We start from the raw sequence: 12,934 nt of genomic DNA, 5'->3' as shown, positions 1-12,934 counted from the left end.
AAGAATAGCAGCCGTGGCTCCTTGATTGATTTGAATTAAATATGAGGAGAAATTTGGCCACAGCGATGGTGTTTTGTTCTTCTCTAAGATAAGAAAAAAGAAAATCTAGAAAACAAATGGAACTTAGTTATAATTCATCCTCGCTACTATATATCTTCTTTTTATTAATAATAGTTGTATCCAAATCAGCTTGCGTATACCTCGATTATTTCGTAGAATATCTACTACATCCCACTAGCACTAGTACCGATTCACGCTGTCCATCAAAATTTAAGTAGATGGGGAAAAATTACTTAGTATGTTATGAACAAGAACTAACAAATTACTAACTATTACAGGCCAATAAGAATGTAAAGTTACAGGCCAAACTGTCTAATAAAGCAAGAAACAAGTTAAAACAGCTCCAACTGGCAAAGGAAAGCAAATCAATAACAACTAGTAAATACGAGTTCCTCAACCCCACATTTCAAGAACAAGCATTGTCCTAAATGCAATGCAAAAAAACAAAAGTGTAGAAAGGGACTCCCTGAGGCTCGGAAAGGGACTCCCTGTGGCTTAGAACCTAGTCATTGGCACCACCAATAATGCCAGGAAATTCCTTTACACGAGTCATCCTTGTGAAAGTAGGCCTTCTTCATTTTCCTTGTGAAAGCCATCAACATCCCTAGTCCATGTCGCCAAAGAATGCTCTGCACAGAGACCGTGGCGTATATCTGCATAAGCATGTCTCCTCGTTGGCGAAGTTAGGAATTTCTCCAAGGGCATTCAAATTTAAAAGAAGTAAAAAAAAATTCCGACAAAGGATGTTCAATATATGTTATATATCCCTACAATGTAATATTTTACCTATGTACACAATGTAATTTTTAGACGGCCTTATGACCATGTGGCTTCGCCACTGGGTCTCCTCAGAAACCTCTGAATTGGCAGGTGTGAGCGCTGAGTAAAATTCATCACAGTGTTAATGACTCGTGACGAAAATGGGACCCTCCTAACCCGAACATGAACATCGTACTCCGCATCCAAATTTATTCCAGGCTCCTAATTTGCATAGGATTCTTTCACCAAACTGATGTTTGCAGAGCCAATGAGACGAAACAAGCTCTCCACCCTTATATTCGTATACAAGTGCTTGCGTACCAACTGATAAATTCCGGACTTACAATTAAAACAAATTGTCTATTACTTTGATCTATGACAAATAGCTCTGGCTCCTTGATTGATTTGAATTAAATATGAGGAGAAATTTGGCCAAAGGGATGGTGTTTTGTTCTTCTCTACGATAAGAAAATCTAGAAAACAAATGGGAACTTAATTATAATTCATCCTCGCTACTATCTTCTTTTTATTAATAATAGTGGTGTCGGGAGCAACTTACATGCATCTCAACTAATAGTATTTGCTATTTCCCATTAACACAAACTCTGCCCATCAAAACTTAAGTAGCTAAGAAAAAATTACCTAGTATTTTTTGTCGCCGCTAGAATGTGAACCCTCTAGTTTTCTACTACCTTCTAACTTATAATTTATTATTGAACTACGGATATGCGTCAAGTGGGAGTAAGTTTTTCTCCTCTATGTATGTTGGTAAATACATAATAAACGGGAAAAGGCCCAAAAATGACCTTGTGGTATTCGAAATGGATCAATTATAACCCTTGTTTAAATTTGAATCCAAAAATGACCCTGCCGTTATAAAATGGGTCTAATAATGCCTTTGTGTTATTCAAAATGGATCGATAATGCCCTGGAATTTATTTTTTTAAAAAAATACTTTTAAAAACTGAAAAATATATATTCTGTAAAAACTAAAAAAAGAAAGGAATTTGCAAAATATATATTTTTAAGTCTTTTCAGTTTTTTTAAAGTATTTGTTTTGTAAAAACTGAATTTTTTTTTTTTTTAAAAAAAAAAAAAAAAAAACTGGAAATTTATTGAAAAAAAAAAGAAAAGAAAAAACTGGAAATTTATTATAAAAAAAAACCGACATATAACTGTAAATGAATATTTAAAAACCGACTAAACCGACATAATCGTACCGTGCCGAACCGATTTTTAGGTTTTTTTTAATAAAACCGTATGTTTTTATATAAATCTATAACTGTACCGATAATTATGGTAGATTTTTTATTTTATAAAAATAAACCGAAAAAAAATTGAACCGTCAAATTGAAAAAAAAAAGATTTTGCAAAATATTTTTATTTTTTTAAAACTAATGCATATGTAGTCCACTGCTTTAGGAGAGTTTTTTTTTTCCAGTTTTTTAAAAAAAATATATACTTTAAAAAAACTGAAAAGACTTAAAAATATATATTTTGCAAATTCCTTTCTTTTTCTAGTTTTTACAGAATATATATTTTTCAGTTTTTAAAAGCATTTTTAAAAATAAAAAATCCAGGGCATTATTGATCCATTTTGAATAACACAAGGGCATTATTAGACCCATTTTATAACGGCAGGGTCATTTTTGGATTCAAATTTAAACGGGAGTTATAATTGATCCATTTCGAATACCACAAGGTCATTTTTGGGTCTTTTCCCCGTAATAAACTGACTTATGAATACTCCTGTGTGAAACAAGATGAAGATCTCCCCAACCACACCTAGAACTCCAAGCTGCAAATATGGTGGGGACTCACAGTTTGAGAACTATTAATTACAGTTGATTGTGTAAAGAAGTACTAAATAAGATAAAGAGTAACAAATATTGTTTCAAAATTGATGTACGACATAATACTTTTTCCTTTCTATTTTTTTTCCCCCAAAAGATAAAATAAAAAATTAAGGACTTGGCAACTTCAAAACTTGCACCTTGCAAATAATTTGACCATGAAATATGCCATATAGCCTATCCTATTTGGCCAAGGTTCTTCAAGGCCAAACTGAACTTTTTTTTCAAAGTTTTAAGTGTTTGGCCAAGCTTTTAGAAGAAAAAAAAATACTTTTAAATAAAAGCGGAAGCAGTTTTGGAGAAAATGAGAAAAATAACTTCTCAGAAGCACTTTTTTGAATAACACTTTTGAAAAAAATACACTTAAAATACTTTTAAAAAGCTTGGTCAAACACTAATTGATTCTCAGAAATATTTTTCTAATTAAATAGCCAAACACAAACTGCGAAAAAACACTTTTGAGAAAAAACACTTTCTCAAATTAAGCATCTTCTGATTTTAGAAGCTTGGCAGGCTAATAGTCAGCTAAAGTTTGGAATGGCTGCGGATGCTGAAATGAAAATATGTCGATCCGGAATTGAAAATTGCAAAAGGAAATTATAGGAACCACTTCACCACATGTCCAATGACACTCCTGATTAGGAAGGACTAGCAAATTTCAAAAACCATATATAGGAATTTCCATGAGACAAAAAATAATACAAATGTGTTATCGGTTGGACAAGAATTGATATTAGGAAACTGAAAGCAATGTGACAGAAGAATCAAATTTCAGTCTCATACTTATGAGACAATCTTCAATGACATTACACAGATGGAATTTGAAAAGGAAGCCTTCACACCTAAAAATCCTACAGATCAAAAGTTGTAAACTACTGACCAGATTAGCAGAAACCAGCCATAAACCCTGTGTAACACATAGCCCCATGGGACTCTCGTTGCCAAACAGAGTAAGCTTTGTGGTTTTCTGGAACCACTTAGGCAAATATTGCAAGCCATTTATCTGATTCAACATTCTGCCAACCTTACAATAACCTGCTTAGTGTTTTGATAAGCACTTTCAAGTTGCGCCTAGTAGCTTCATCGCCAGTGAATCCCATAATATCGGAGCTAATGCTCTGCGGAATGCAACAAATGACGAATCACAAAGCATGAAAGCAATTGCCACATATTAGAATGGCTATACCACACAGGAAATTACCTCAATATTCTTCAAGGTGAAGACCAGCGTATATATGGACTTCCGTACCAATTCAGTGTTCTCAGGAGTCATGACCGTGGAGTGTACTCTCCTGCAATTCCGTTCATAAAAGACCATAAGCATATAGTGACATTGTTTTGCCATATGCCTAAAGCAAACGGTAAGAGAGGCAACCTCAAAGTGTCCATAACTTATGCATCAACTAGAAGAGCTACAAGCTTTTGAACTTTGTTTTTGTTGTCAATAGAAGAAACTCACTGCTTATATAAGGAAATTAGAAACCTTTAACCCTTTTGTATATTACATGTACTCCACCAGGAAAGCACCCAACGGTATGGCCTACTGGTCAATGAAGTGAGTTGCAAACCTTGGAGACCAGGGTTCAAGCCTTGATATGTTATACACACCTTTGCGGCCAATCAAACTAAGACACATAAATGAAAGTTTGGGTGAAGTAATGTATATGGGTCAATATGCTCGATAAATACAAATCTCAAGGTTTCAGGGATAGCTATGTCTTCCAAATGTTGAATGAATTGACACAGGTTTTAACGCAGATCACATATATCTCGGAAAAGAAAGACGCATCACATCTAGAGCTCCACGATGTGAACTAGGTGGTTCTCGAATTTAAAAAAGATAAAAATAAATAAATAAAAAGTGTACAAACCACATATAGCGCACACAGGCATTAAGATACAGTCAACTGGTATGTAACATATTCATATGCATACAGTGTGTAATTATTTGTTACCCTCTGAATGTAATGCCTTATTTTTATATCTGTGAAATGTGTTTGTTAAGCAATGCAGTGGGTAGTGTAAAGTACATATTCTCGTTAAACTCGCTAGCTGCTTGATTGAACTTTTTCTTTCATTAGCCTTGTTTACTCCAAATTAAGCTACAGAATTTTTGGCCTAACAGGTGAGAAGCATGAGCAAAACTTAATTTGTTCGCTTAGTCCCATTCTCAGCCAAAGTAACAAGTATCAAGTACATCCTATGATTTACTTTTACTGAATCCTCTTTGCATTTCTTGTTCAAATGGCTGAGACAACAACATGGCTTAAAGGATGATCGTTCAAGCTCCTTGGAGGTCATGACAGTTTCTGCGGACCAGGGTCTAATAGCATGGGATGACCAAGTTTGGAGAAATTTTATTTGACATCTGTATTAAGGGAAACGTTGAGTTTCATAGTTGTATCACATGAGTTGTGTAGGTGCTTACAAAGGGATTTATAAAGGTCTTAGGCTACTCGAACCGCTGTCGGAAGGTTTGGTTGAATGCTCGGATTCTTTCCCATAGTCTTTTTTACAGTCTTTTTTAGAAAACTTTGTAAGGTTTGGTTGGATTCTTTTACATGGTATCAAAGCCAATCTTTTCTGTGAACATCTCACTAATGTTCGAATAACACGTGTAAAACAAAAATCAGTTACAAGTGAGGGAGGATGTTGAGTTATATAATTGCCCCATATAGGTTGTGTAGGGGCCTTCAAAGGGTTTATAAAGGTCTTGTACTACACAGATTGCTTGAGAGTTTTAGGGTAGATTCTTAGATTCTTCATGAGTAGCAATGCTATAACTCCATTAAAGATCCTATGAGACTGGTGGAGATAGAGAGAAGTTGAAGTTGAGGAAGGGAGAGACAAAGTGAGAGATCAAGCATTTCAAGGCACGCCACCCTTCTTATAGATTTCCTTTAATTATAGTAATATCTGCATTCATTGAGTTATACCGAAAAGTTGCAAAGAGATCTTCAAAATGCTGGTTAAACAGTTGATAATAGGATATCTCCAGTTAAGGGAACTAACATAAATTATAGATTCACCTTATATCCTCAGAAGCTAGTGTCAAACTTCTCGTCAAACTCTCAACTTCCTTCAGTAAGCCACTATCACGAACATCAGCTAGTAAAGGTTGGACATCCTCAGCCATGGCTTGAATCTGAGATGTCACTACATCAAAGGTACAATATTCATATATGAGAATATACTACATGCCTGTGAACACCACATAAATTGCTCAAGCAGCACAATAGGATAAGTGCAATTTTATGCTCAACATTGACAACTGTTTCAGTTTACCCCCCACCCCACCCCTTCCCCATCTACAAATGGCGCTATGGCTTGATACTGATGACTGCGGTATAGCAAACACATGTTGCAGCAGTACTGACTAATCATAGTTTTACATTGACCACCTGGCATCTGACAACCAAATAATAGCTATCCAGTTGCTTTTGACATATGTAGAATATGCACTACATGCCAAATTAGTGTACTAAATGGACATCTATAACTCCAAACTGGATTAGATAGAAAATTGTCGAAACTTGAGCATTTTTCCCGCAGATAGAAATGGCGCATGAAGCACAAAATGTGGGTTTTCGACAGAATTCTCTAACAGACAGACGTACTAAATCTGATAATAATCAAACAAACTTATAATCATATTCTGAAGCACTTCTTTAATAGTTCCACTATGTCCAATGAATTTTAAAAATCAGTACACAAAAATAGATATTAAAACCAACGGATAAGAGTTTGATTTGCCCCTCTACTAACATAAATAGGCCTTATTTACCCTCTGTTTACGTTTTCTATCAAAAATATCCTTACAGTTATACATTAGGTTCATATTTACCCCTTACACGTTAAAATGGGTTACATTTGCCCTTCGTTATACTTTAGGATCATATTTACCCCTTTACTCTTCAAAAAGGGTTACATTTGCTCTTCGTTATACTTTCTTGACATATTTATCCTTACAATTATACCCTACATTTACCCTCATCCGGTAGATCGCCATGTCCCACCTTTGTTTTCCTACATGGCGCCTATGTGGATTTCTTTTTCTTCCAATTTAAATATGGTCACCTATTTAAGATAATTTAACCAGCCCACCCAATTTAAATAAGACTTCATTAACTCCATTGTTGTGCAACTTCTTGTAATTTACTTTGGTTACTGCAATAATTGTGAGCTGTATTAGATTAGTGATTTTGAGTTCAAAGTTATTGTTTGCCAATATGTTGCCGCTGCTATAACTATTGTATTTCGCACAATCTTTCATAAATACCGTATCAGGAAATTGCTTTTCATGAATCAATCATGGTCAATTGACCCAGTTTAGACTTTACAGAGTTGTATCTCTACAAACACTTCAAACCATCATTGAGTGATTCATGTCTCCTAACTCCTAAGTATTAAAGGGAAACAAATTAACATAGACAAAGGTGAAATAATTAAATAAATCAATTAGAGATAACACTATAGTTTCATTCACTGACTGTCCAAAATTTTCTCGCTCTCCAAAAAATATGGAGCTGACCCGGAGAAGAAAGATGGATGAGTGGGGGTGGGGGTGGGGGCGGATTGGGAATTATGATTTCTATTTATTTTAGTTAGTGTGTCTTATTTAAATTGGGTAGGCGGGTTAAATTATCTTAAATAGGTTACCATATTTAAATTGGAAGAAAAAAAAATCCACATAGGCCCCATTGTAGGAAAGCAAAGGTGGGACATGGCGATCTAACCGAATGAGGGTAAATGTAGGGTATAATGGTAAGGATAAGTCTGTCAAGAAAGTATAACGAAGGGCAAATGTAACCCTTTTTGAAGAGTAGAGGGGTAAATATGATCCTAAAGTATAACGAAGGGCAAATGTAACTTTTTTTAACATTTAAGGGGTAAATTTGAACCTAATTTATAATGGTAAGGATATTTTTGATAGAAAAATTAAACGGAGGGTAAATAAGACCTATTTATAATAGTAGAGGGGCAAATCAGACCCTTATCCGTAAAACCAAACCAAGATATTCAACTCACTTCAATTTATCATGCACCTCTGACATATACAAACATAGCAAATAAAGCATATCCTTCATCAAAAAAAATTTGCAAAGAAATCGAGTAGATCTAGTCGGACAATCCATTCACATTTTTCCTCTGCCCAAGTCACATACTCAGAATACAATCTAATTTGGGCTTGCCAGAGCTAATGAACTCAGTGTGCCACTCTCTACACTTCTAGAAACACATTATCAACTTCACAAGCTCTCTTAATTGAAAGTTCTCCAGATAAAATGCTGTCCAACTTGCAAGTTTCGTCACACACTGAAATATTTCACTAATGCTCTTTATACAGATGCTGGCAAAGAGGACGGAAGTTCATAACATTCAAAGTGCAACTCACAAGTCACACACTACACTTCCATAGGATGTGTTATTTAACCTAAGCTTAAGCACATGTTCTTAATGAATTCCTTATTAGAAGAGAAGTTGTGAAATATAAAGAGAGAAGAGCAGAAAGAAATTAAAAAAATTGATGAAGTAAGGGAATTTCATTAAATGGCATCCAAAAATTCGCACAAAGACAAAAAAGGGGAGGTTAAATGTAAAGTGCATCAAACCTTTGTAAGCAATGGCCGAGCCTCCTCAACAACAGATAGAACTCTCTCGGCCAGCGCATAGGCATTGGACAAACCAATTTCTTCTGCCTCACGGCCAAGACGAGTGAATATTCCAACCAATGCATCTAAACTAACCCCTTGATATCCTTTTATCTTTTGCCTATCGCAAATTATCAGACCCTCTTTAGCACAATCCGGATGCAGGGGCCCTACAGAAGGTACTGGGATTGGATCTCGAGGTGTAATATCAATCATCGTTTCCATGATAAGACCAGATTGGTTCACCTCAACTAATGAGTTTCGAGGAATTATTATCTTGTCATCTTCAACCTATAAACACACACACATCAATTTTCTTAAATCAACGCATTCACAAGCAACTATGGAAACAACTACAATTACTTTTAAAAAATAAAAGATAGAATAGTAAAAGGGTTCAGCAAAAGCATCAGTGCAAATTTACATGTTACTCACCTCAACAACAGCTTCAACATTTCTCAAGGAGGGATTGACTCGAATCACATTACCAATATTCACTCCTCTGATTCTAACAGGCGTGCCAGTGCAAATGCCACAAGCCTGCTCAAACTGAAGCACAGCCAAATACTTCCTGAACCTAGACCGCAACTGAAACCCTCTCAACCAAACCAAGCTGAGTGCCAACAACACTGTACCCGAAACAATAAACAACCCGACCCCACCTTCCCAGATACTCCTCCTTCCAAACCCAAAATCACTCAATGGCCGCATTGTTCGCCTCCAAATATTCCTTGGAACATCTAAAATCATAGAAAGCGGACCTTTTTGCTCGGAAGATGATGCAGGTTGTTGCTCTTGTTCTTGGCTATGACCCGTATTCGCAGACATTGCCTTTACACTAAAGGTTTGATTTTTAGGCCTCATTGGTGTTCTTACACACAACAAACGATCCCCCAACACATTTCTTCTACTGGGTATGATAGGAAACACAGTAGAATTTGTTGATACATGGACTAAAGAATTTCCAGCCATCATTTACTTTTTTTTTATTGCCCCTTATGTCTTCTTTCCTTTTTTCTTGTTTGTCGTTCCAAGTTTGTTCTTTTTTTGTTCTTTAGACAAATTTGAGCTGGGAAATTGCCAAAATCCAGGAAAACTGAAAAAGATTAGAATCAAGATTATACTTTACAAAGCAAAAAAAAAAATGACTTAGAACAGCTAATAATTTTCATAAGGAAATCAGAAATGATTGAAAATTAGTGAACTGCTAACAAATAATAATGTGGAAATAGATATGAAGATCAACAAAAACGTACCATATTGGCTTTATGGTCTAACTGGAAGCAACCCTAGCTGTGGATCAACAACTGACTGAAATGTTGAATGAATCTTGACGAGTGAACTCAGACTGAGTGTGTGACAAATGGGCTGGGCTGATAAAGTATGAACAGGCCAACGAGATCTTGTAGGCCCAAGATAACTTGGAGTGTGTTAGTGAGGTAGATTAGATGTTTTTGGGCCTTTTGAAGATCTTTGGGCGCTAGAGGAGGAGGAGAGACCCATTGTGTATATATGGTTGTGCGAAAATAACATTGTATAGCCGTTCTCAAAATAATTGTCGAAAAATATATATATTTTATATGCTTTTGTAATTACCGAATATAAATAGTTCCGGCATCGGGCTAAAAGTGATCTTTTCCCTATAGTTTTCTAATCAATCACTTGGCAACCCCTCTAGGCCTCTAATTTAACAAAAGTCAATTTGACTTTCTCTTCGAATCTGTTATTAAGCAAATCAAGGTCAGCTACCCATAAATCCCAAATAAATTGGAATATTACTAGATGAATCCTTTATATAGTTCATGCTTTTATTTTCCTTTAAAAATTCATAACTATCTCCACGTTAGTTGTTGTAATTATTAGCAGAAAAATGTTCAAATTCACCCCTAAAGTATTCGACTTGTCTTATATTTATCTTTTGATTCATAAATACTCTGCACCTGCACTTTTAAGTTCGTCTCATATTTGCCCCTTTATTTAATGAATGTTCAGACGGGCTCTAACATTTGTAATCATGAAATAAAATTAGTTGTATTAGTCGTTTCTTGGGTCGGCTATTAGAGTTTATCCATATTTTTAATTATAACAACAAAGTAATCACTGGTCCGATTAAATTGACAATTTTGCCCCCAATTAAAATATGAAACATTCCAGCAATCGGTTGACAAGTGTAACCCCAGCAAATAACAACAACAACCCAGTATAATTTCACTAGTGGGGTCTGGGAAGGGTAGTTTGTACACAAAACTTACCCCTACCCTGGGGTAGAGAGGTTGTTTCCGATAGACCCTCGGCTACCTCCCTCCAAGAACTCTCTACCTTGCTCTTGGGGTGACTCGAACTCACAACCTCTTGGTTGGAAGTGGAAGGTGCTCACCACTGGAGCAACTCACTTTTGTCAGCAAACTATGTTGTAATTCAAAAGATTTATTGAATTTTCAAACCCACGAACGATTCCTAATTTTTTTACCTTTATTGTGCAAAATTCAGGAACGATTCCTGATTTTTGAATCTTTACTAGTGCAAAATCTATGATGATTCATGTTTTTGAATTCACATTGTAATTCAGTGATTTTAAATCTTTACTAGTGCAAAATCTAAAATCCTAGAATGATTGTTGATTTTTGAACCTTTACTAGTGTAAATCCATGAATAATTCCTGGTTTTTAATACACATTGTACTTCTATAATTATGAACCTTTACTAGTACAAAATTCAGGAAAATTCAGGAGCTATTCATGGTTTTTGAACCTTTACGAGTGCAAGATCTATACTTGTATTTCAGCACTAATGAGTAGCTACTTTGCCAATACATACAATTTAAAATATGGCTAAACTCTAATAGTCGACCTAAAAAGTGACTATATACCAAATTTTCACTATCGTGAAACCATATAAACAAATGAAAGAACTATCAAACTGGTTTACACATACAATCAATAATAATTTGAATCATGTCCGTGATATGTATATATACTTTAATAATAAAAATGGTTAGATATATTCATATGTGGCTTCCATCATATTAACCGAATTAGACTAACTTTTTTACGGTAAAAAACGTTAGTAAGATGAGTATATTTATGATGAAAGATAACGATAATTGACTTTGATGGAGAGAGAGGTAACCGGTATACAAACCCAAGACAAATTGCAAAATTTTAAGATTGTATTTGGACCTTATTCCGTTGTTTAATACGTAATCATTAGAATCTTTAATTTGAAATAATAAAAAGAAAAAATTTCATTAAAACAATATGTATGAACTCTACCTTTCACCTAGCGCGGCTCAATAACACAAGAAACTGATCTAATTGGAAAAACTTTCCACTATATGAAAAGCACATAGTACATATAAAGCACTATTGCATAACATAATTTAGCCCTTCTAGTGCTTCCGCTTTTAAACATCCACTGTTGGTTCTCCCAAACCCTAGACAAATATTTGTCGACACAGCAAGAGGCAGCTCAAGAGGCGATTCACAAAGGCGTTTCAATAAAAGTAGTGGCCTAAAGACAAATTTTAATAAGAGGTCTTTTACTTTTTTATATTAGAATTCATATATGATATACATACATATGCAAAAAGTAAGTGTTATTTTTTTCTTGTACTTATTGTTTATAGTGTAATATTCTTAAATGATATAAAGATGTTAATTTTATATAATAATACTATTATATATATATTAGTAAGGGATAATTAAAATAAATAAGATATTAGGCATGTATTTACAATATATTTCCTTTGATATTATTGTAAAAAATTGTATTTACTAATATGAAGATTTAAGTAGTTTAGTTCAAAGTTCTGAAATATTTTAGTGTTAACGAGTAGACAAACTTTCTTTATATCATTTTTATAATTTTTCTGTGCTTATTTATTTTTCTATAAAGTTTAATATTATCTAAACTAAAAAAATTATAAAATTCACTATTAAAAATCTCTGGGCTTCAATATCTCGAGGTACTAAATCAAGGCTTTACTAGCCTCTCCCTTAAGCCACTGGTCCATCCATAATATTCTCAATCAGATTTTATAGAGTCTCAATTAAGATAAAACAAATACGACAAGAACATTAAAGGTAGTGAATGCGGCATTTAGTTATCAAATTTCAATAAAGTTGGTTTGACAACATGTTCGTGGGACAGTGGTCTCGACAAAATTGATAGCCTAAAACCAAAATATATTAAAAGAACCTTAAACTTCTTTTATAAATCCATATAATAATGAGACACAAAAAACTTACATGTAACGATCCGACCGGTCGTTTTGAGAATTAGCATCTCGTTCGCTGGCTTAAGGTCTCGAGTAGTTTTGTATTATGTGTTATGACTTGCGTGTGTGGTCGAGTTCGATTTTCGGATGATTCGGGATCAATTTGGAAGAAGGATTCTTGTTTTAGAAGCTTAAGCGGTAAGAGTTGACCGAAATTTAACTTTTGTGTAGACGGCTCCGAAATGGAGTTTTGATGATTCCAATAGCTTCGTATGGTAATTTTAGACTTAGACGTGCGTCCGAATTTGTATTTGGAGGTCCGTAGGATAATTTGAAGCATTTTGGCAAAAATGAGAAACTCGAAGTTTTGGAAGGTTGAGAGGTTTGACCGGGAG

At 34.6% G+C, this 12,934-nt stretch overlaps 1 protein-coding gene across 2 annotated transcripts; it reads right to left on the bottom strand.

Annotated features, from left to right (window-relative positions):
* Positions 1-3,328: 3,328 nt before the first annotated feature.
* LOC104087278 (protein TRIGALACTOSYLDIACYLGLYCEROL 2, chloroplastic) lies at positions 3,329-9,688 on the bottom strand. 2 transcript variants are annotated; one of them, XM_009591690.4, is made up of 6 exons: positions 9,580-9,688; positions 8,759-9,419; positions 8,285-8,614; positions 5,702-5,817; positions 3,874-3,964; positions 3,329-3,790 (listed from the first exon to the last, which is right to left on the bottom strand). In XM_009591690.4, the coding sequence occupies exons 2-6, from the start codon at positions 9,296-9,298 to the stop codon at positions 3,698-3,700; spliced, it is 1,170 nt and encodes a 389-aa protein (XP_009589985.1). In that variant the 5' UTR covers positions 9,299-9,419; positions 9,580-9,688; the 3' UTR covers positions 3,329-3,697. The 2 variants fall into 2 exon arrangements, with proteins under 2 accessions (XP_009589985.1, XP_009589986.1); XM_009591691.4 differs by having other exon boundaries at positions 8,759-9,392; positions 9,580-9,680.
* Between the last annotated feature and the right edge of the window lie 3,246 nt (positions 9,689-12,934).

This window comes from Nicotiana tomentosiformis, chromosome 2 (assembly GCF_000390325.3).
Source record: "Nicotiana tomentosiformis chromosome 2, ASM39032v3, whole genome shotgun sequence".
Lineage (NCBI taxonomy): Eukaryota > Viridiplantae > Streptophyta > Magnoliopsida > Solanales > Solanaceae > Nicotiana > Nicotiana tomentosiformis.
The sequence above is the reverse complement of the archived record's forward strand: the minus strand, read 5'-3'. Positions and strand labels throughout refer to the sequence as shown.

What these genes read in the sequence shown, in the direction of transcription:
- LOC104087278 (XM_009591690.4), bottom strand. Translation starts at nt 9,298, where the DNA reads ATGATGGCTGGAAATTCTTTAGTCCATGTATCAACAAATTCTACTGTG. An exon ending in CTAGCTTCTGAGGATATAAG is followed by an intron (nt 3,965 to 5,701) that starts GTGAATCTATAA and finishes ACGGAATTGCAG; the next exon opens with GAGAGTACACTCCACGGTCA. An exon ending in TCACCTTGAAGAATATTGAG is followed by an intron (nt 3,791 to 3,873) that starts GTAATTTCCTGT and finishes TGCATTCCGCAG; the next exon opens with AGCATTAGCTCCGATATTAT.